The 23,680-nt window shown below is 37.6% G+C and overlaps 1 protein-coding gene, 1 long non-coding RNA gene, 2 other non-coding genes and 1 pseudogene across 5 annotated transcripts; 4 read left to right on the top strand and 1 right to left on the bottom strand.

Annotated features, from left to right (window-relative positions):
- Positions 1 to 953: 953 nt before the first annotated feature.
- On the bottom strand, positions 954 to 1,117 carry LOC114825683 (U2 spliceosomal RNA; annotated as a pseudogene).
- Positions 1,118 to 9,058: 7,941 nt separating this feature from the next.
- On the top strand, positions 9,059 to 13,157 carry LOC103437725 (serine/threonine/tyrosine-protein kinase HT1-like). Its single transcript, XM_008376221.4, has 3 exons — positions 9,059 to 10,191; positions 10,711 to 11,166; positions 12,719 to 13,157. The coding sequence occupies exons 1-3, from the start codon at positions 9,835 to 9,837 to the stop codon at positions 12,944 to 12,946; spliced, it is 1,041 nt and encodes a 346-aa protein (XP_008374443.1). The 5' UTR covers positions 9,059 to 9,834; the 3' UTR covers positions 12,947 to 13,157.
- A 7,541-nt stretch (positions 13,158 to 20,698) lies between these two features.
- Positions 20,699 to 21,904, top strand: LOC139197124 (uncharacterized). Its single transcript, XR_011582251.1, has 2 exons — positions 20,699 to 21,236; positions 21,343 to 21,904. It is a non-coding gene; the product is annotated as an uncharacterized lncRNA (long non-coding RNA).
- A 5-nt stretch (positions 21,905 to 21,909) lies between these two features.
- On the top strand, positions 21,910 to 21,989 carry TRNAL-UAG (transfer RNA leucine (anticodon UAG)). Its single transcript has one exon. It is a non-coding gene; the product is annotated as a tRNA-Leu (tRNA).
- A 340-nt stretch (positions 21,990 to 22,329) lies between these two features.
- Positions 22,330 to 23,670, top strand: LOC103437724 (uncharacterized). Of its 2 annotated transcripts, XR_003774154.2 has the most exons (3): positions 22,330 to 22,524; positions 22,936 to 23,014; positions 23,402 to 23,670. It is a non-coding gene; the product is annotated as an uncharacterized protein (transcript). The 2 variants fall into 2 exon arrangements; XR_011582250.1 differs by lacking the exon at positions 22,936 to 23,014 and having other exon boundaries at positions 22,389 to 22,524; positions 23,402 to 23,534.
- The last annotated feature ends 10 nt before the right edge of the window (positions 23,671 to 23,680 follow it).

The following is a 23,680-nucleotide window of genomic DNA, read 5'->3' as shown; positions in this document are numbered from 1 at the left end:
CCAAGTTGAATATCAGAGTGCGTAACGAACAAGATTAACAAAATAATAAGAATATTATTAAAAGAACGAAAATGCCAAAACGGCTACAAAACCTTAAGACACTATATTGTGAATGACTTACTCTAATGAATAACAAAGTACCCTATTTATAATAAACTAATCCTAATCCCTAATAAAACCTAATTCTAACGTGCTAAGCCCATAAAACCAAACATTCAAATAAACCAAAATACTAATATTTTCTAACACAATCCTAACTAATTATTCTAACAGCCACACTCCTAATTGCCTTATCTATTTGGCTAATAACATGTGTCATGATCCACACCCTCCATATCCTATATACTATAACAGCTTTTCCTACAACAAGATTAAAACTTCCCCGAAGATTCTTTGCAACAAAAAATATTAAAGAAAAGGTTATCTATTTGATATTGTGATACTAATATCCTAACAATATATGGGCAATCAGTTTGTAATATTGATCCACTGACAAAGAGTTGACACCTAAAATACTCAAGTAGCAATTGAATAATAATACACAGATTGAAAATGCATGGTTTTGGGATTCCTTGCCCACTAAACTATCAACTATATACGCATATGCAAGTTCTATCACAAGATTCCAACTCCTGATCAAGAAATTAACCAACCTAATTAACAATATCTTAAGAGATACTGATCAACGTTAATCATCTGCTACACAGCATGCCAACCTACCAATTAATGCAAAATGGCAGATCTTTCTTTTTCTTTTTTTTAAGAAAATAGTTGGTGGCTTTTTATCCAAAATTATCCATGAGATTGTCATAACCAAGGTTTTAAATATCGATATTATCGGCGATATTTCGCCGATGATATCGTTTTTTTTTTTAGGACGATATTTTCCTACTCATTCACTTCATTATCGTCAATATATTGACATTTTTGTCGATATTATCACGATAATATCGAAAAACGATATTATCAGCATTTTAATGCATTATTTGGGCAATATATCCCGATATTATTGATAATATCGATAATATAGCAAGATAAAACCCAAAAATACTTGAAAATGCTGAGAAGTCTCAACACATACTACACTTGATCATAGCCCAAAGGCTGAGCAAGACATGCTTTTCTCAGCTTGGGAATATGGCTTTTATAGGCCTTCTTGCTTGCTCATTGCCTTCGCGTGGGCGATGTGGGACTCTAGCAATAACAGAAACCAAAACGTTTTGCTGCAAGGGCTGGTACATGTGAACTTGTGACTCCAACTAGGTAAGAGCCAGATCCAATTTGGGGCCTTCTATCCTATATTTGTGGACAACCATCAAATGCTAAAGATTAAACAAATATAATATGTTCTACTGCTTAGCAAAAAAAGCTACAAACCCTTTGCTTATCAACAAAAAAAGACAAGTCCTTGCACTAGATATACTTTCAAATTACTTTGAGTAGCAACCTGATATATGTATTCGGACGAATTATAAAACACTTGACACACTCCTGGCTTCCAAAATTCAATTCTTTTACTTTATATAAACTTGAAAAAACATAATCGGCATCCAAATTAAAGTTTAGTCTTATTCAACGTATTGATTTTCAATCGTTAATTGATATACTATAATTTGGAACTTCAACGCCTAGACGCATGCTTATGCGTAAGAAATTTAAAGTGTCAAATTTGGCACATTATTCTTCATCATTTTATTCACTCCCTTTTTTTTTTAATATCCTAAATAAAACCTCCCAATATTGTACTAATTCATTATATATAAATGATCATGGTGTGTTTAAACTTCTTTCATTAATTACTACATATTTTCTACACTCACAATGTTTGCCAGCTCGCTATATAATCAACTTAAATCAGTTAAATCCATCATGCAATGCATTTCCTTCCAATTTTTTGTGATAAACTAATAGATAATTGACTAAATAAACATGCTGCAAAGTTTCAATAAAAATTTCCAAGTTTTTCTTACAATTTCCGTGGTTTCCATATTATTTTTATCGATATCGATAATATCCCGATATTTCCATTGATATTTCCGTATTTCTGGACTACCGATATTACCAATATTTAATACCTTGGTTATAACTCCTTGTATTGGTTTTGAAATTTAAAATTGATAGAAGCGGTCTTTAAGATTGTACAGGTCAATCATTTTGGTTATTTCGTGAGAAATCTCAGTTAAATTGAGGGTATTTTGTCAAATCAACCCCTCTTTTTGAATTGGTGGTTTCTTCAATTTAATGAAGATTTTTTTCAGAGAAAGATCAAAATGATTGATGGTGGACAATCTCAAGGATCATCTCGATCAATTTTAAATCTCAAAAACTAAAGTGAAGAGTTATAACAGTCTCAATAACCATTTTAGCTAAAAAATGAATGATTTTGTAGATCTTGATGATAAGGTTTAAGCCACAAAATAATACGTCATGCAACATCTAACATGTCTTGTTGGATCAATTTGTATACACTATTTGATAAAATCTAGAAATCATAATGTCGACTGAAGATGAAGTATAACAACATTACAAATATCAAATTGTGTGGAGGGCAAAACGTTTTGTCCATGGGTTATTATCGAAGATTGATTAACCAATGAATTGCCTCAAACACGTTTGCATATAACGTTGAAGTTATTTGATCACGTTTGAGTGGGATATCCAGCCAAGCATAAATGATAAATCTTGGTCGTCACTATGATCTGTCCACATACATCAACGAGTAAGAATGACCCACTAGCTTATCGACAAATGATCTAAACTCAACTCTAAATCTTTAATTGGTAAGACGTTAATTACTGTGATATGAACTCACATACATTAACGACTGATATTCAACTACTAGAATGTAACAACGATTGATCCAAACAAAACTTTTAAATTTTAACTGGTAAGCCGTCGCATACTGAAATTCGACCACTCGTGCATGAACAACTGACCGGAAGCACAACACAAGGGAGGAATTAATGATGTTTTAGACTTGTTTAGATTGGTAATCGGTCCAGCAGGCAAATTAGGACCCAGCCAAGTTGTAGTTGTAAATGGTTTGCATGCTTTGTAGGCCTTGTACCTTGTGGGTGCAATTTGGGATGTACCTCTTGTCTGTGTGAACCTAGACAGAGTCAGTTGTCCAAGTCACACGGAGAGTGAAACTTTCGCGCTCCAAGAGCGGATCGGTTTTCTTTCTTGTTTTTTCTTTGTTTTATTGGTAATTTAAAACAAAAGAAAATATTTTCAATTAATATTACAGTTTAGTGATAATTTTCTTTACTTGTAAATGAGAGGTTTTGGATTTGATTTTCGTTAAAGACGAATTACATTATGGCTAATTCATTGTGAGGCTTACATACTCTTATCGAATAATGTTTAAAAGGAAAACTAGTAAATAAAGTTAAAAAAAATAGTCACTTAGTACTACAGTCTGGTGGTATTCCTCTTCACTTGGAAGTGAAATGTCTTAGATTCGAATCTTGTAGATGACGAATTCGATACCAAATTAAGTTGCTTATTACATAGCTTAATCAAACTCTAGCTCCTCTAATGTAAAAATATCGATATACTAAAAAATAAAAGTTAAAAAATAAAAAGAAATCAGAGAGGTAGAGGGGAGAGAGAGACCGTATACGGAAGAGGACCATACGGCTTCTCTGACACGCCCACGGATCCCTCTGTATGAGCGTGGGGCCCACTTTCTTTTCGGCCATAACATTTTAGTCCTCACCCCTCTTCGGTTCCTGTTACAAGTTTTGTAACGTACGCCCTGCTTGATGAAATGACTCATATACCCTCGGGTGAAATTTTGAGGGACTAAAATAGCCTTGGTGCTGGTGCCTCACTGCTTTAGAAGTTTTGAGAACGGTTGTTAAAGCTCACTTTATTTTCGAAGTTGGAATGAGATATCGTTTCCCCGTAAAGAAGTTGTTTGTACCGTACTTTTTTTTTTTTTTTTTGGAGAACTAGGAATAGCATTCCAGGGCACAAAGGCCAAAGAAAAAACAAGAAAGCTTACGCAGAGGCAAACAAGAAGCTTGAGAAAGCAAAGAAGGCAGTGACAGGAGGTACAGAGAAAGGGACACTACAACCAAGTGGAAGCGTCACCCCCTAGCACTGCCATCCACGCCAAATGAGGACAAGGAAGACCATCATTGTTCAAAACAAAAACCAGTGAAGATGGGGGTCTATCAACCCAAACTACATCACACATCTCCGTACAATCTCGCGACGTAAGAACATCCGCCGCCATATTGGCTGTTTTTGGAACCCAAGACTAGCGACAGTTCTGAAAGGTTTCCCCTAGCTGTTTCACCCTTCCTAAAGTAGGAAAAGCCTCCCAACTGCCATCATCAAGAGAATCAGAGAGGCGAGAGACGGCCTCGAGTGAATCCGATTCAAGAATTACCGCAGAAAAACTCATTGAAGCACCTAATTCGCACCCGTGAAGCAACGCCAAATCTTCAGCAGCTGTAGCATTGGGAGCCTTGATCGAGTAACGTGAAGCTGCAACAAACTGCCCCTTAGCGTCTTGCAAAACTACACCCACGAATCCCAACATGGACATCTTAAATCAACTAGCGTCGACGTTAATTTTTGTAAAAGGGGAAGAAGTGGGAGTCCAACAAGGCTCCAGAATTGTAACCTGGCCGACACTTTCCCTCGACCCAATGACCTCTGTCTTCGTAATTGCAACAAAAAAAGATCCCACCTCATTAGAGATAGCCAAAACAACTCTAGTGGGGTTGATTCTCACATGATTAAAAACAAAATCAAACCGTGCTTTCCAAATGAACCAACAGGTAAAAGCCACGAACGTACGAACCCATATCCAATCAGCAGAGGCTCCAAAATTTGAAATAAAAATAACCTGCAACCAATGCATCCAGGAACTAATAGCTGATCTATTGACTTTATAACTCAAAACACCACCAAACCAAACATGTTGGACCCACGGACAGAGGAGGAAATATCAATCATGAAACCACCGAGTGTTTTGTATCTTTTAAAATTTACTGAAAGATTCATGATGAGACATCTTTGTCGAAGCACATGAGTTCCTATCCAATCACTAATTCTTTACTAATCTTTAGATAGGAAAGTGCACAATGGATAAGGTTTTGATCCTGTTTCCCGTAAAGAAGTTGTTTGTACTGTACTTCATCAATCATGAAACCATCGAGTGTTTTGTATATTCTAAAATTTAAAAGATTCATGATGAAGCATCTTTGCCTAAGCACATGAGTTCCTCTCCAACAACTAATTCTTTACTCAATTTTTAGATAGGAAAGCTTGAAGGAATTATTTTGAAAAACATGTTCATTTGAGCAACATCATATAGCATGCAATTAACAATTAAAGGCGGAATCATGCTTGTATGCACCCAAAAACAAAACATTACCATGAAATTCAAAGCCTAGTAGATTGGTGAACCAATAATCAACTCAAAACAAAGTGAGTTGAAATTTTTACCTTTGTGGATTCCTCTTTGCATAAGCAAAGGCTAATCACCCAAAGAGATAGGGCCTTCATTCCTTGCTTCTTAGATCCATGGATTTGGATGGAAAAATAGGTTCTCCAAGTTCCCAAAATTGAGAACCTCTAAGTCTCTTCACCAAGGTTAGATTGTAGAAGAAATGAGTGACCTTGGAGTTGTTAGGATTGCTAGATGTACCCTCCAAGGTGTTGGCCTCTTTAGAGAGAAAAATTGAGAGACAATTCTCACCAATTTTTTCCAAAATAAACCCTTTTAATCCTATATGAATATTTGGCTATAAAGTCATTTATATAGTCACTTCTTTAAGTGACCTAAACAACCAAAACCCTAATTCATACACTATGGCCGGCCATATTGGGATTTTTGGGCTTTTGGGCTTTAATGAATCTTTATTCATTAAATTGTCATACAACTTAAGTTAATGGGCTTGACGTTCGAAGCCCATTGGGCCTTAAGGTCCAAAACTATCCCGAAGTCTTTAACGAACTTATTCGTTTGATTATTTAACATATTAATTAAGCCTTGCCATAAATAAATGATTAAACCATTTAATCATTCTTACTCATTTCCGTTTAATCTCCAATCTCTACCTTTTATGGTGTGCGATCCATTATATTCCTTTTAGCGAGGTAGTGGGCGATTAAAACCATTTTACATCGATTGTGAATTGAAACTATTTTCAATTCTCCCTTTAGTGATTACACACGTTTAGGGCTTCCACAAACCATGGTTGACGCCTAGCAGCATGTCATGGTTACCCAAGCTAATCAGAAGAGGTTAGAGAACCTATTCAGTTCGGGATTACAAATGCAATACGGTCTTTCTCTAATCTAATACTCTTGACCACATTGTTTGGTTTGATAGTTTATTTGTTCATGTCAACTATCCAATGTGAATCTTGTGTTTATATGATTTACTTGAATGTGATTTGGAACGCATTCCCTAATCTCATTCATACTCTGGCCAGAGATTCTAAATCATATCATAGAGTATTCTCCCTCAACTGTTTGAAGGTTAGAGATCCCTTGTTGCGCATTCACTTGTCTCCATAGCTAAGTCACTTGACCCCAACGATGCCGTGGACACCCCGAGGGGGTGACTTTGACATAATCAAAGATCAAGGACTTAACCACAAGACAACTGTGATGCCTCAGGTCAAAGGACTACTTTGCATTATCCCAACCATGAGTTCTTATGTGACATGGAATATGAGAACTCTTCGTTGATCACGTTCAGTGTACTCATTCTCTATTGAGCACCTACGTACTTGTCTTGATGTCACACACACCAATGACTCGAGACTAATCACTTTTCCTGAGAGAAGACATAGTACGTACCGATCTTAACGGACTGTCAATGCCCAATTGACAATCCTATGATCAGGAACATTTAGGATGTGTCTACGAAAGAATGGTCTCATGAATCTAACTTCATTAGATTACATTCTCCCAATCACATATTCCTTGGACTTTATCGTTTAAGCATATAACATTTATATGAGACAGCTCAAACAATAATCTTTGCCCTTTATATGTAAAACTAGATTAGTTTAACATGTGAAATGTCCGTAAAGTATCATCACATGATTGGTTTTAGGGCACATTTCCAACAAAGTGCACAATGGATAAGGTTTTGATTCTAATTTATCGAATAACAATATTGAAAGAAATTCAAAATGTGTGATAATTTCAATGTTAAATTATTAACACTTTTAAATTCGATCAAATCCAACTCCTGTACTTATTTTAGGGCCAATGAACGTTATAATTACTACATTTAATGATTGTTAATAAAAAAATTATTGTATAGTGGCTTTTAACTTTGATTGAAGAACAAAATGTTGGAGAATAATTCAGAAATAAACAATATAACAGAAATAAACAGAACTTGGAATTCACAATTTTATTTTACTAAAAGTACTTGCTATACAGAATGAAAAGTATACAATAAAAACAGAAATTTATATAAGAATATCCACAGTACTAACTTGATTACGGAAGGTAGAGGCTAGCGTAAAAGCTATGTCTTTCGAACAGTAATTCCGTCCCACTCTTGTGCTTGTGGTTTTACAACGTCTGCTCGACCAGGATACAACTACCTAATCCTACAATCCGCACTGGATTATAAAATTCTAGCGAATTGCTTTGTGTGTTTACTTTCTCTCTGGAATTTTGTACGGAAGAAAAGGAAGAAGAAAAGATTATGATTTGGATACCATGGATTGCATATATATAGGCTGTTTCACACCCTTTCAAATACCAGTTTAGTGTATTTGAAGGTTCACAACTCTTTCTAAGAGCTGTGTCTTTTAATCAAAACGTTTTTAATTAATAATAAACTAATTAAAAACTTAATCCGAAAATTAAAATTAATGAATCAGATTAATTTTAAATTCCAAGGCCCTTGTCTTGATTAATTAATATTCATTGTATTTAGGCTATATTATACAAGCCTAATCCACACAACCATAAGGCCCAAGCCTTCAATCCATTTCCAAATGGCCCATATTCTAATTACTAGACTAAAGCACTAAATCTATATAAAGGCCCATGTGAATCTTGTTTTCCCCAATGTGGGACAAGAGTCTCAAAACTTCCAACACAAAATTTGAGAGGTAAAATGCTTTAGCATGTGTTGCCCACAAATCATATTTTGATTATAAAAAATAAGTCATGGTCAAGATATTACCTAATAGTAATCTCTTCCTCTAGTTGGGTAAACAATGAAAATTACTAATAACAATAGTTAATGCCACCACTATTTAAAATTACTCATATAGTTAATGCTACCACCCTTTAATCAATCACATTCCTAGTGGACTATGACTATAATTGAGATTGGGTACTTCAAGAAAATTGATGTTTTATCACAAAATTAATTGGTATAGAGAGTAATTAAGTTCTTTAATTAATTTCTTTTTAAGTTTTTTTTTTTTTTTTGATGTGAGATTAATTATCTCAACACGTCATCTCACGTACGGCGAAGTTTCAAACCTAACACGTGAACGACACAAATTAGGTGACGTGGAGCACGTGTGAACGTTAGGCTTTATACGTGGGACAACTTGCTCTGATGTCATAAAGAAAGTTGAGGCTTCACTATAAAATCAATTAGCAATATGAAACGTAGCCCCATTACTTATAATCACATGCAAGAGCTTTCCTTCGTAGGGTGGAGGTTATTTGAAAAAGGATTTGGATCCCATTCGGATCCAAATTGTGAGGATCCTAGAAATCATCACATCTGAGCCAGCGTGCGGTCAAAAATCATTTGAATCTTATTATTCAAAATTAAACACAAATAGTACGTAACGAAAACTGATTGCACGATGTACGATGAACAGTTAGGATATGATGATTCTAAGATCCCCACAAAGAGGATTAGAAGAGGATCCTCATCCTTTGAAAAAAATAGAAAACTGACATGTCAAAATGTGAAAAAGCTTATGATGTATTAAGTATCCAACCACCAATTAACATTATTCATGCTAGTTTGCTCATTCCAAGAGTAACAAAGGGGCAAGGCAGTGGCATTTTGGCATTGGGATAAAAGGGCAAAAAGGGAAAATCAGATGGGTAGAGGTCATAATCAACAAGGTTCCAGTTTGTCTCCTCAGAAGTGGATCTTCGCACGTTCCTGTTCATGAACGGAGTTTGTAAAGAGTAGGAGCTGTGAATTTTATGGAGAGGGATGAGATGATGAGACACGTACAGCCAGGCACCTCCCGCCCATAGCATATGCTTTTACTGCACCACCACCACCACCACCAACTTCCCAATTCATCTCTCAACCGACTCATTCCTCTCTCTCTCTCTCTCTCCCTCTCTCTCTCTCGCTGTCTCTCTCTCCCTCCTGTTTTTGTTTTCTAGCTTCACATTATTACAAGCCAACTTTTTTCTTCTACTTTAACTACTGCAGCCCTCACCACCCGAGCTCTTTCTCTCAACTCAAAACCCATGTGTGGTTTTGGGCTTGGAAGCTCGAAAACCATATTTCCAGAGCTTCTTTTGGTCTTTCAAATGGTGGGTTTCTCTCTAAATATGTAGAAATTCAAGATTTCTGACCAAAGGCTCCACCTTCTGCCCAGAAACATGCTTATTGCCTTGAAAATTATCAACTTTTTTCCCAGCTTCTGCTTAATCTGAATCCATTATCCACCAGAGTTTAAATGCACATAGATTGATGATTTCGAAATGTAGGTGTCCGAAAAACAACAATTTAATCATTCTGGGTCCTCTCCAAATCCAAGTTTTTCTGCAAATTTGGAGGCTTTCTGCGAGTTGAGGAGTGAAAATACCAAAGGGGTTCTGAGATTTTCTGGTTTTTTTGATGAGTTTTGGCGCCGACCCATGAAGAATTTCCACTGGTTTAAGCAGATTTCCAACAATGGCAAGCTGGAGAGGAGGCTCTCCCTCGGCGAGTATAACCGTGCAGTGTCATGGTCCAAGTACTTGGTATCCTCAGGGGCTGAGATTAAAGGGGAAGGAGAGGAGTGGAGTGCTGACATGTCACAGTTGTACATTGGATGTAAATTTGCTTCGGGAAGGCATAGCAGGATTTACAGAGGGGTTTATAAGCAGAGGGATGTGGCGATTAAGCTGATTAGCCAGCCTGAGGAAGATGAAGGGTTGGCTGTTTTGCTTGAGAAGCAGTTCACTTCTGAGGTTGCTTTGCTCTTTCGTTTGCACCATCCTAATATCATCACTGTAAAATCTCTCTCTCTCTCTCTCTCTCTCCTCTCCTCTCTTGGGTTTATGGTGGTGTTGCTTGCCTTTTCAGTTCTGTTGGAAATTTTTTGAAGGATGTGGTCCTGGTTGATGTTTTGTTGGAAATGCAGTTTTTGTTTTTGTTCTTTTTCAGGTTTTCTTCCTGCTACCTTTTGTGATCTTTTGGTCTGTATAAAACCCAAAACCCCTTCTAACCTTGCATTTTAAGATCTTACAGCAAGAAAGCCCTCGAAAACGGAACCGGAATTCTCCAGTTCAATGTTTAGGAAATCTGTTACCGTTTCATCATTTAGGCATTGATTGATTGTTGCAGATTCCTTACTTAAGAGTTTTCCATCCTTACAATTCTATATCTGACCTTAATCTTTGTTGATATCACGTGTAATCCAAAATTGTAATCAGTTGTTTCAAGAATTTTCACTGTAGTAACATTCTGATGTTGAAACAATAGCTGCCTTTGATGTTTTTGGGCCTTCATGTACCAAATTTATTCTGCAGTTTGTTGCAGCTTGTAAGAAACCTCCAGTGTTCTGCATTATCACTGAGTATTTAGCTGGGGGATCATTAAGAAAATATCTTCATCAGCAGGATCCACATTCTGTTCCGCTTAGCCTAGTTGTGAAATTAGCCCTCGACATTGCTCGTGGGATGCAATATCTCCATTCTCAAAGTATACTTCATAGGGATCTCAAGTCAGAAAATTTATTGCTAGGGGAAGATATGTCTGTGAAAGTTGCAGATTTTGGTATTTCATGCCTAGAGTCACAGTGTGGCAGTGCAAAGGGATTCACGGGCACTTACCGTTGGATGGCACCCGAAATGATCAAAGAGAAACACCATACAAAGAAAGTTGATGTTTACAGTTTTGGAATAGTTCTGTGGGAGCTTTTAACGGCATTGACACCATTTGACAACATGACTCCTGAACAGGCTGCATTTGCAGTATCGCAGAAGGTATTTTTCTCATTGTACCCGTGATAGTACTTGCCCTGCTCTGCGGTTAATAATTTGTATCAATACCTATTAGTTATCAATGAGGTGTTGATATGGTGATACCTATTATTGACACCGGGATATTATCGTAGCAAGCATTAGTCTACGCATTTAAATGAGGCCAAGATATCCATTGTTGAGATATTGAACTCTGAATAACAGGACTAAAAAAATCCCGGTACTACTAAAAATTATTTTTGTCACCCATATGTTTTTGACTGTTCAAAACTGTTAGAGAATCATGGAAACAGAGAATGATGGTGTTCCCTCCTGAATCATTTTCTTTTCTGCATATTGTATTCCCATTTTAGCATACTAAGATACAATTTAAGGCATACAATTTGTACGTGCCTCCTAAACTGACTGCTCGAATAACTCTCACATGCATTGATATTTTTAGTCTTAGAAAGATCTTAAGTATCAGCTCTTCTACTTCACAACATTGATAAACTTTCTTGAATTGCCATCAAGTAAAAGTAATATGCCATTGAGGAAATTACAGTTTATCTGTTATCGTTCTTAGTTTCTATCTTTGTGATGCATCTATTACACCCGTATGTTTCTCACATGCATCCCAAGTGGGGTGGGAGATAGTCATTTATATGCTTGTCCTTGTATTATCCAGATCATGTGGGGACCTGCTGCATTTGGCCATCCTTATCTATGCAGGAAATGACATCTGCGAAAATCGGAGAAATATATTAAATCCTATATCTTTTTCTTTGTTGATAAGATATTTTAAAGCACTGGTAATCATTCACTAACACATGTAGACATCTGAATTCTGAAGGATGTTGTAGAGAGTTGCATTTAACGTTTGTTTAATTTTGCCTCATAATGATAGTATAACTTCAGCAATTTCCTAATCGCCTTCTACCAAGAAGCAGCATACTGGCATCTAACATTTTGATCTGTTTCAGTTTTAACGGTTGGCATCTTCTTGCACCTGTTAAGATTTTGTGGAATAATTGGGAACCCTGTCTGTTTTACCATGAATTCTCACTTTCCACCCATGTAAACCGGTTTTGTTGCTATGTTTTGAACCCTTTTAACATAAAGCTGACCTGTTATGGAGATATATGTCGATCTCCTTTTGGTTCTGAAACTATGGACATTCAACTTTGTTCATGTGGTTGCGCTATTCTGAATAACCCCTGGAATGTATGGCATCAATATGCGAATCAATTTACTTGGTTGCGCTTATGATTCCCGTAAACATGAATTGTTTTGTGTAAATTAAACCATATGAATGGGAAAATGTGCTGGAAGTTGTCCCAAAAGCCAGAATTTGGCGGTTCACAGCTACAATTTGCCATTCAAGTTTGGTTGCAGGAACTGAAGATGAGATGAGTCCTAATTAGTTGAAACTTTGTCGGGTTGATGCGGTTTTTTGTATGAACACAATAGACTAAGTATCCTGCAGTGGTCTTAATACATGATAAGGTGTTACTTTCCTTTGTAGAGAAGCTTATTATTCCGTTATATGTGGTTATATCTGCTTGATTTTGTGCAGAATGCAAGACCCCCATTGCCGTCCACATGCCCAGCGCCTTTCAGTCGTCTCATCAGCCGATGTTGGTCAAGCCATCCGGACAAGCGGCCTCATTTCAACGAGATAGTGCACATTTTGGAAGGTTATGCTGAGTCCCTTGAGCAGGACCCGGATTTCTTCTCCTCTTACGAGCCACCGGAAAATCACGCCCTATCGCGATGCTTTCCGAAATGGACGGGTCGCCGGTAGATCTGCTTCTTGAAAGATTTAGGGATTTTTTTTTTTTTTTTCTGGAATCAAAGTATTGATGTTAAAATGTAAACATATGCTTTTCTTGTCAAGGTTCCCATGTTCGTATGAATTATGATTTGTGAACAATTTTGTTTCCTTTCTGTCTTGTTAACCTTTTTATCCTTTTATCTTGAAGATAATGGGATTAATAGCACTCATAGTCACTGCTTTTATTGGTGTTTTAACTTGTGATGCAAACAATTGTATTATCCTAATTATGATTGATATATGCAATAATGTGCATATTAAATTCTTGGGTAAAAGACTGTTTACTACCCTCAAGTTTCGTGATTTTCAACATTTAGTACATCAAGTTTTTTTTTGTCTCAGAGTCATACCTAAAGTGTAAATTTTGGGACAATCTCATACATTCGTTAGTCAAACTGTTAAGTCTCCAGTTAACTGTGACGTGGCGCCCATGTGGCCAATGATTGGGCCCCACATGTATTTTTTTTTTAAAGAGAGGGGTTTCAACAAAAAAAAAATTCAAAAATAAAAAATCGTGACCCCTCATCTCCGTCCGAAACCCTACCCACGGGCCGTCATTCGACCTCGCCGTCGCTCCACCTCGTCGTCCGCTCCACCTCGCACGCGGTCACTCCACCTCAAAATTCAAAAATTGCGACCCCCCATCTCACCCGGAAAAAGTGAAAGAGTGAAAAGTGTTTCACTCCCTAGAAAATCGCAACCCCCCATCTCAGTCCGAAACCCTAGCCACGGGCCGTCACTCGACCTCGCCGTCGCTCCACGTCGTCGTCGCTCGACCTCGCATGTCGTCGTTCGACCTTGCACGCCATCGTACGTTGCGCACACGTTTCTAGGAAAGGTTGTCGTGAAGCCATCGCTGCTGATGGGGTGGGATAAAAGGAAGATCAAAGTGGGTGAAACACCACTTTATCGTAAGTAACCTACCTTTTTCGATTTTTCAATTTTGAATTTTAGGGATTAGGGATCTGTGAGTTCTATTGGTTTTGTTTTCAATCGTGGTCCCCGTGGTTTTGCTTTCAATTTTTCAATTGTTTGTCTTCAATTGTGGTCCCCATTGGTTTTGTTTTCACCTTTTTTTCTATGGTTTCAGGAAAAAAGGTCGAACTGTATTCATGGTCCCCATGGTTTTGTTTTCACCTTTTTTCCTCATGGTCCTACTAGTGTTTTCACCTTTTTCCCGGTGTGCCCCCAGGATTTTATGTTGTTTTCATCTTTCTCCTTGACTTTGCAGGCATGCCTGAATTATTTAGCCTTAAAATTAACCACAGTGGGAAGTGGTCTGAAAGTGCATATACGGGAGGGTTTGAGGCTTGGTTTGATTATGTAGACAAAGACTTCATGTCTTTTTTCGAGATTGATGAAATGGTTAAGGAGTTAGGATATGGTGGGTTTATGTTGTATCACTATAAGATTCATGGGATGTCTTGTTGTGAGGGATTAAGGCTTATTGAACGGGACCAAGATGTGGGTGAAATGTGCAAGTATGTTCCAGGGGTTAGGGAAATAGAAATGTACCTAGAACATCTAAGTCCGAAAGAAGCTGCCTTGAAACATAAGCTTTTGATGAATTTAGATGAGAGTGCCATATTAAAAAAAGGTGTCATTATAGAAGATATTGAGGAATCGAGGGTGGCAATTTCGATTACAAAGGGAAGTGGATCAAAATTGAAGAAGGGTAGAGCAAAAGGGGGTGCAGATGACTTAGAAAAACGGCTATGTCTTTTGAATGACATAGCTTACAATGGTGATGATAAACATGAGGCTGAAGCAACTGAGAGAGGACAAGGAAGTGGAGATGAGGCAGAAGATGGTCCTCTCAATGCTGATGATGAAGGTGATGAAATTGAAGAAGGTCACGAAGCTGAAGAAGTTAATGAAGGGACCGAAGTAGAAGCTAATGAAGGTAAAATTTTTGAAACATTTATTTTTACAATTTTAATTTCAATATTAAATTATTTTTGTAAAGTTTAGGTTTTTAACAAATATGCATTGTTTGTGGCAGTAAATGCAGAGAATGACACTACAGATAATAAGTTTGTGGATAGTGACTACAGTTTGGAAGATGATAATCGTCCTGCAGTAGATGATACGGCTGTAGAAAGTGTCGTTGGAGATGCTGAAATGGGTGAAGGGGTTGGGAACCAACATCTAGAAGACGTTGTTGATGCAAAGGATGTAGAAGACGTTCCCTTTGATGATGAGAGACAAAACTCAGATGGCCTGCACAACGTTGATGATTCAGGTTTAGAATGTGACGAGAAGGTCATCTACCCTGAGTTTAATGAAGAAGCCGACAGGGATGATCCAAAGTTTGAAAATGGATTAAAGTTCAGAGATGCTGCACAGTTGAGAGAGGAAGTGTGGTCTCACTCCATTAAGCATGATGCACCTTTTATTAAGCTAAAAAGGAATGAGATGTGGAAGATTAGTGCAAGGTGTGAGAAAAATTGTCCATGGAGATTGTATGTTTCCAGGATGTACAATGAAGATTCAATCCAAGTGAAAACCTATGTTGGGAAACATGAATGTCCGAGGATTTGGAGGGAAAATCCTAACTGCAAAGTGGCATGGCTTGTGAAGAGGTATGTGGACAAGTTCAGACTCAACCCAAGCATGCCCATCACTACATTTGTGGAAACAGTGAAAGAGGAAAGAATGGTTGAGATCCACATCAAGACAGCCTACAGAGTGAGAGTACAGTGTTTGAAATCCTTGAGGGGAGTATGGATCAGTACACAAAGTTGTGGGAGTACTGTGATGAGCTTAGGAGGACAAACCCGGGTAGTACAGTTCAAATGAAGGTGCTTCCCTATGATGATGTTCATGTGATATTTCAGAGGATTTATATTTGTTTGGGGGCTTGCAAAAATGGATTTAAGAATGGATGTAGGCAGCTTATAGGGTTGGATGGTTGTCACTTGAAGAGAGTGTTTAAGGGCCAGTTACTGTCTGCAGTGGGAATGAATGCAAATAACCAAACTTGGGTTATTGCATATGCTATAGTAGAGCTCCAGAACAAGGACAGTTGGGTTTGGTTTTTGGAACTGCAAGCTGTTGACTTGGGAATTGTGAACCAGTGTGCTTGGACTTTCATTTCCGACAAACAAAAGGGTTTAATACCAGCTTTTGAGAAGGTGCTGCCTAATTGTAATCATCAGTTCTGTGTTAGGCACTTATACACTAACTACAAGGCAGATGGGTTTAAAGGGAAATGATTAAATGATGCCTTGTGGAATGCTGCCAAGGCAACAACCATCGCTGATTTTAGGGAAAGTATGGCTGAGGTGAATAGACTGAATGAAAAAGCTTATAAATGGTTGGAGAAGAGACCAGCCTTGCATTGGAGTAGGTCACACTTTGAGACGCACACTCAGTGTGACATTCTGTTAAACAACCTCTGTGAGAGCTTCAATTTTTTTATCCTAGGGTTTAGGGACAAGCCTATTATTACCATGCTGGAAACTATAAGAGTTTTATTGATGAAGAGGATATGGTTAAGAAGAGATGCAATGAGGAAGGATAAATGAGATATCTGCCAAAAAATCCAGAAGAAGTTGGAGGAGTACAAACTGAAAAGCTCACACACTGTAGCTACATGGTCTGGAGGAGAAAAATTTGAAGTGGATGAAGGCAGAGGTAATGTATTTGTGGTGGATTTGAATGGGTGCACTTGCTCATGCAGAAGATGGGATTTGACAGGCTTTCCAGCATACATGGTTGCTTGGCCATCTATTATGCAAGGAGACAGCCTGAGGAATTTGTTTCCTCTTGGTACAAGAAGGAGAAGTACTTTGAAGCTTACGAAAACTTGATTCAACCCGTCCAAGGCATGAAATTTTGGGAGCCATCTGAAAACAAATGCATTCTTCCTCCAATTTTTAAAAGGCAGCCAGGGAGACCAAAAAAGAGGAGACATAGGGAGGGTAATGAAAATGAATTCAAGTTAAACAAAAGAGGGCAAAAAAGTGTAAAATGTAGTGTTTGCAAGGCCTCGGGACACAACAAGGCCAGATGCCCTACCACTCATCCTCCTTGAGCTGCTAGAAAAGGAAGAAAAAGCAAGAAAAATGAGGTATAATTTTGATATTTTTTGTTGATTTTTCATTTCTTAAGTGAATTTGTTATTTGTGAAGTGTACTATCTGTCTGTCAGTGCTAATGCTATATGGGTTCATTACTTAGGCCTCAACATTTAAGGCATCACAACCCTCTCAGTCATCTCAGCCATGCACTCAGGAAGCTCCACAACCTTCATCTCAGCCAACTCAAGCCTCTCAAACCACTTTAAAGTCTACTGCAAAAGGTCAGAAAATGAGGAGGAATGTTCCATGATGCTGCTTTAATGCTTTAGGTTGTTTAAGGGTTCATTTTGTTATAGTTGAATATGCCCTTAGTTTTTTTGGAAACAACTTTTCGATAGATCTTTATTGTTTTGGATAGAGTTCAATTAGTTGTTAAAGTTGACCCATTAGTATTTTGGACAGTTTTTTGGACAGATCTTTAGTGTTTTTGGAAGAACACCTTGACCCATTAGTGTGAATTGGATGGTGTATATTGAACTTTGTTGTGAATTGAAAGTTGTTGAGAATTCAACTTTGTTGGTAGTTTAAATGATAAATTTGCATATTTAGAATTCAAAGTTTGTTTAGAATTGAATTTGCAGATTTGGAATAGAAAGTTATGGTATTTTTCCTAGGAAGCTTGATTTTGTTTTTCAAAAAATTTTGGCAGGAAAAAAGTGTAAGGTGCACGGTTGTGGGAAAAAAATTTTGGCGGGAAATTTTTTTTTTCACTGAAACCCCTCTCTTAAAAAAAAACACATGGACACACGTGGTGCCCAGTCATTGGCCACATGAGCGCCACGTCAAAGTTAACTGGAGACTTAACAGTTTGATTAACGGATGTATAAGACTGTCCCAAAATGTACACTTTAGGTATGACTCTGAGACGAAAAAAACTTGATGTACTAAATGTTGAAAACCACGAAACTTGAGGGTAGTAAACAGTTTTTTACCCTAAATTCTTTGTTTATTTGTTTTAGTCAAATTTGATGTTAAATGTTGAATGTGGCAATTTTTTTTTTAATAAGGGGGACAAGTGGTAACAAGGTTATACACCCCTTCGAGGTCAGGAGAGGTTATGGGGAATTTCACCCTGCCTCTGGTCACAGTCAAGCAGACTCACCAGCTCGGAGCATCAAACCCCAGACCTTTCACATTTATTTGTTTATTGGGAAGCTGCAGTTTGCGCCCTTACCACTAAGCTACTTGTTGTGGTTGAAAGTGACAATTTCAATAGAAGCACTTTTGAAACTTCCTCTCCATCATTCCTAAAGTGCATTGCCACTCTTTGGTAATTTTGGCCTAAGACTTGGACATATATGAAAGTTTATGGTATGCGTCGGGTATATATCTATAAAGAGATTTTATTTCAGCTTATTACGTTATCATAGTATTTCAAATTAATAATACAATATCATTGAACAAATGAGTTTGCATATTGGAGTCTAGGTTAGTGATTCTCATTATCCTAATCTATTGACCATATATAAGTGAATTTAACATGTATGTTGTCATGCAAAATTGGTTCCAATTGTCCACCCAGTGTCTTCTTTCATTCTAACTTACAATTTCACTTGTAATTAGCTGTTTTTTTTTCTTCAAACTAATTCATTTTACTTTGCTTTCTCTTAAAAAGAAGAGTAATAAATAGAGAAATTTTATTTGAATCCATGTAACCTCTTTTTACACTCAATTTACTCTCTTCACCCATATTGTTTTTTTATTAAAAAATTAATATCTCTTTAAATCCAAATTTATTACCTAAACTACCCTCTCAAACCCACTTCAAAACATAAAGTTAACATTACATCCATTCCCTTTGTAAAATAACATCTCAAATTGAATGGTTTTTGTGACATCCCACATCGCCCAGGGGAGTGGATCATGTAAGCCTTATATGTATATTCTCATCTCTACCTAGCACGAGGCCTTTTGGGAGCTCACTGGCTTCGGGTTCCATCGAAACTCTGAAGTTAAGCGAGTTTGGGCTAGAGCAATCCCATGATGGGTGACCTACTGGAAAGTTCTTGTGTGAGTTCTCAGAAACAAAACCGTAAGGGCGTGGTCGGGGCCCAAAGCTGACAATATCGTGCTACGACAAAGTCGAGCATGGGATGTGGTGGGGGCCTAGGCCAGGAGGTGACAATTTGGTATCAGAGCCAATACCTGGCTGGATGTGTGTCGACGAGGACCTCGGGCCCTTAAGAGAGGGTGAATTATGACATTCCACATCGTCCAGGGAAGTGAATCATGTAAGCCTTATATGTATATTCTCATCTCTACCTAGCACGAGGCCTTTGGAAGCTTACTGGCTTTGGGTTCCATCGGAACTTCAAAGTCAAGCGAGTTTAGGCTAGAGCAATCGCATGATGGGTGACCCACTAGGAAGTTCTCGTGTGAGTTCTTAGAAACAAAACCGTGAGGGCATGGTCGGGGCCCAAAGCGAACAATATCGTGCTACAGCGGAGTCGAGCCACGGATGTGGTGGGGGCCCAGGGCGGAATGTGACAATTTTTTTCAAAGAGGCGCCATTTACCCCTCTGTAATTGCATATGCCATATAGGACTAGCATTTACATGGCTGCTTTTTTTCTTTCTACTACTAAACCCAGACATTTGCTTTTTTTTTTTTTTTTTCTGCTACTAGCATTTCAATGGCTATCCCACTTTCCCCACTTATTGTCAGCAACTTCTCTTTGATAAGGAGAGAACTATTGGATGCAATCATGATTCTTTTTTTTTTTGGTCATACAACAAAACACTAAAGACAAAACCAAAAAGACCCTACAATTAAAAAGAAACCAACTATCAACTTTTCCAATAGTAAGTAGTTGTAACTTTCTTATCTTGATTCAAAGAATTACAGGAAGATTGTTGTAGCTAATTCACTTTTTCACATTGCCAATTTTTCCACCATGAGTTCTAAACTTAAAACATGATATAAAATAAACTAAAGAAAAGGAAATTCCAACATATCTATCAAAACATTTTTAATCATCATCAAGAGCCACATCTCAATAGAAAAGCTTGTTTCTCTCTATAGATATTAAGGTTTTAGCCGGAATGAACGTGGGATAAACAAGGGGTGATGCTAGGATTTAATTATAATGTGTGGGCTTATTAATAAATTTGAGTTTTATTATTAATTTCATTTTGTACTTAATAGTAATTATGCAATAGGGTAAAATAAACAATTAACATTTAAAATTGAAGTTAGGTGTAAAAAGAAGTTACACGGGTTTAAATAAAATTTCCCTAATAAATATAGGTGAAGAAACACCAAAAGAGAAAAAGACAAGGGTAAATTACAAAAAACTACCTCAACTATGGGTCGAACAACAATCTCATACCTCATGTGTTGAAAAATGACAATGTCATACCTCATCTTACGAATTCGTTTTAATGTCATACCTTTGTCAGTTTTTCTGTTAAGTTTAACCGTTAAATTATGAGCTGGCAGGCTTGTGACCCACATTCTTACCCAACTAAATTAAAAAATTAATTAAATACTAATAAATATATTTCAACAAAAAAAAAAACTAATAAATATAGAAAATCATTTAAAAAATTATTAAGAAATTGTGGGACCCACCCCCATCCCCCACATTTTCATGTCCTTTACCTTGACCCTCTTTTTGTTCCAGAACCCCCTCCCTTTTTTTTCCTCTGCAATTCTCCCCTGCAACGCCCAACAACACTCACTCATTCACTCACCCACTCTTTCTCTTCCTCACTCCCTTTTTTATCTTCTCAACGCAACAAACCAACATAACATCATCATCACAAAAATCCCAAAATCCAAAGCCAAACCAAAAAGTTGCAGGTTGGACTCGAGAGGGAATTACCATGGTATTCACCTCCAATCCCTTATCTCTCAGCGTCCCCGACCCTTTCTTTGAGTCATGGCTCCACGACAACGGCTACCCAGAAATCATCGACCAGCACACCTCCACCGCCATCACCACTTCCTCCGCCACCACCGTTGACACAAACTCGATCACAAACGGCTTCTTCATCTTACTCTTCTCTCGCATTTTCACCATTCTCTCTCTCTTCACCATTAACCCCTTCTCCAAGCTCACCAACGACGACTTTGCTGCCCACACACCGCCGTGGACCACAACCTTTATTGGGTCCTCTGAATCCTACTTTTTCCCTGTCTATCCCTCTGTCTGTTCGTGCTCTTCTTTGCTTGTTCTTTGTATGCTCTCTCCCTCTCTCTCCCTCTCCCTCTCCCTCTCTGTGTGTATGTATATGTATGTATTTTAATTATTGGGTGAGTTTTTAACTCATGAGACTTGGAGCAGGAAATCGAAAGGTCGAGAGCAGAGCTAAATCAGTGGGGATGATTACGTCGGACTAACGATGGTCAGATCTGTTGTGAATGGGGATAGGTGTGGGTTAACAGCGAATCAGACGGATGAGAGAGGTCGGATGAGGGACTGGGTGTAGAGAAAGTAGGAGGGTGATGGGTGTGTAGGTGGGGAAGGGGATCTAGGTGTGGGCTTGGTTTTTTTTTGTTTCTTCAGTGGGGTGGTGAAGATGAAGGAAGCGAGGCGACGATGGGGTGGTGAAGGATGGAGGAAGGTTGGGGGACGGGGCAGGGTTTGGTGGTTAAGGGAAGGCCGGATCCCTAGGTCTTTATTTTTTAATATTTAATTTTTTTAATCCAGTTAGTGGACTCCGTCTCTAGCCACGTCAGCAGTTAATAGAGAAATTAACAGAAAAACTGACGGAGGTATGACATTGGCACAAATTCGTAAGATGTCGTATAACATTGTCACTTTTAAAAGATGGGGTATGATAATGTCGTTCGACCCATGTCAGCAATTAAAGATTACATTTATAACTATCAGTCACATTGTATAACGTGCGACGGTTTGGCCGAGTGGTCTAAGGCGCCAGATTTAGGCTCTGGTCCGAAAGGGCGTGGGTTCAAATCCCACAGCCGTCAGATTTTTTTTATTTTTATCCTCTTTTGCTTTAACAACTCTATCGAAAAAAGGATTGTAATGAGTCCCGCTGTGCCAAAAATTTTCTGCCCACTCTTTGCCTGCATTTTGGTGAGGACTAGGGGCTGGGCATAAAAACTGCATCGGTATGAAAAAAAAATTGAAAAAAAACCGTGATAGCTCAGACACTTCGTGCTCCATGACAGCTCATACAGTTCTTTGGTATTTTCTCTATCTATTCTCATATTTGAGATTAGGAATATGGTTGAGTTCCACTGGAAGTGTGAATCTGATCAAACTTCCATTGATATATGATCTAAAAGCATTGTTAAAATCTTTTGACATAATGTTAAGGAAGTATGCAGTTTAAGCTAATTCAATGGTACAAGAGTCTGATATAAGGAAGCACTTAATCTTTACAAATTTTGGTCTTAGAAATTTTAATATTTTTAATTAGAAAATTTTGGTCTTTTTCCTTATTCTCGGGGATTCAGGAAGGGGTGGTGGTGATGCTTCCAGCACTGGGACTACTCAAAGGTTAGTTGATCTTGTACGTTAATTCTATTTTTACTCATTGTGTATAGTTGCTTATCCCATTTTGTATTTTGTATTTCTATTTATTTGGTTCTCAGATGGGCTTCATTTGAGCACACTATCCGTTATTTTGTATCTCAGATGGGCTTCATTTTGTATTTTTACTCGTTGTGTTATCTCTCTTTTTCATGGTTTTTCTAGTGAAATAAAATGAGTATTGGAGAATGATTTTTGGTTTTTATTTGGTTTTATTTGATTTGTTTTTAAATCTACCATGCTCCTTCTTGGCGTTCAACTTAAATAAACCTCCTGACAAGCTTGACTGTTTATTGATTCTCTTAATTTAATTGGTATCTTTGGATTGGGGATATATTCTTTTCACCGAGTAATGTGACATACTGAATAACTTTTCAGAGAAGGGTTGATGTCATACAAACAATTTATTCAGCAACCTTCCTGTTTAGAGTAATTATTCCTCAATTGCTTTGCAGAGGTATTGTCTTCTCTGCCTCCTCTTGAAATCTGAGTGTAGTTAATAAGATATATAATTAACTGATACATAAAGGCGATCATATGGGATGGGATAGTTAAATTGTTCGAGTGAGATGTTTTGGGGCATCCAGCTCGTAGCTTTGGAGAATAGGTTCAGCATTAGAGCTCAGCTGGGTTTTCTTCGTAATCTTTCATTTTTACATGATATGATTATACAGAAAGAGTGGGTATATTTGTCCGCAGATTCTGTTTAATTGTTGTGTAACTAAATTTAAACCTGCAGTTTGCTTCTTCAAACTTTTAAAACTGGGGAAGCCCATGCTTCCTCTCTGAAATAAGTTGTTTGATTTTGCTTGCTCTCTAAAATAAGTTGTTTGATTGTGTACAGGAGTTGCTGCTTGCTCTCTGTCTGAAATAAACCTGCAGTTTGCTTCTTCATTTTTTTGTTTGTTGACCACCGACCAATATACTTGGTCAAGATTGGTTACAAGGCAAATGAAAAAAGCAAAGAAATTTTGGTATTGGACAAGCATTTTGATACCACAAAGATAATATGTCTACCGACTTTTGTTGCATTGTCCAATCAATTATGTGCCAAGAGACTCATGACACATATGGCCAAGTTTGCTGACCAATGTATATTTCTTTTAGTTGTCTCTTTTTGTTG

The sequence above is a fragment of the Malus domestica genome, chromosome 06 (assembly GCF_042453785.1).
Source record: "Malus domestica chromosome 06, GDT2T_hap1".
Classification (NCBI taxonomy): domain Eukaryota; kingdom Viridiplantae; phylum Streptophyta; class Magnoliopsida; order Rosales; family Rosaceae; genus Malus; species Malus domestica.
This window is presented reverse-complemented; position numbering and strand designations above follow the sequence as displayed.

Bases quoted from the DNA above. Each gene is read 5' to 3' on its own strand.
- LOC103437725 (XM_008376221.4), top strand. From the start codon at position 9,835: ATGAAGAATTTCCACTGGTTTAAGCAGATTTCCAACAATGGCAAGCTG. The intron at 10,192-10,710 runs GTAAAATCTCTC...TTTATTCTGCAG, and splicing joins ACCATCCTAATATCATCACT to TTTGTTGCAGCTTGTAAGAA. The intron at 11,167-12,718 runs GTATTTTTCTCA...GATTTTGTGCAG, and splicing joins CATTTGCAGTATCGCAGAAG to AATGCAAGACCCCCATTGCC.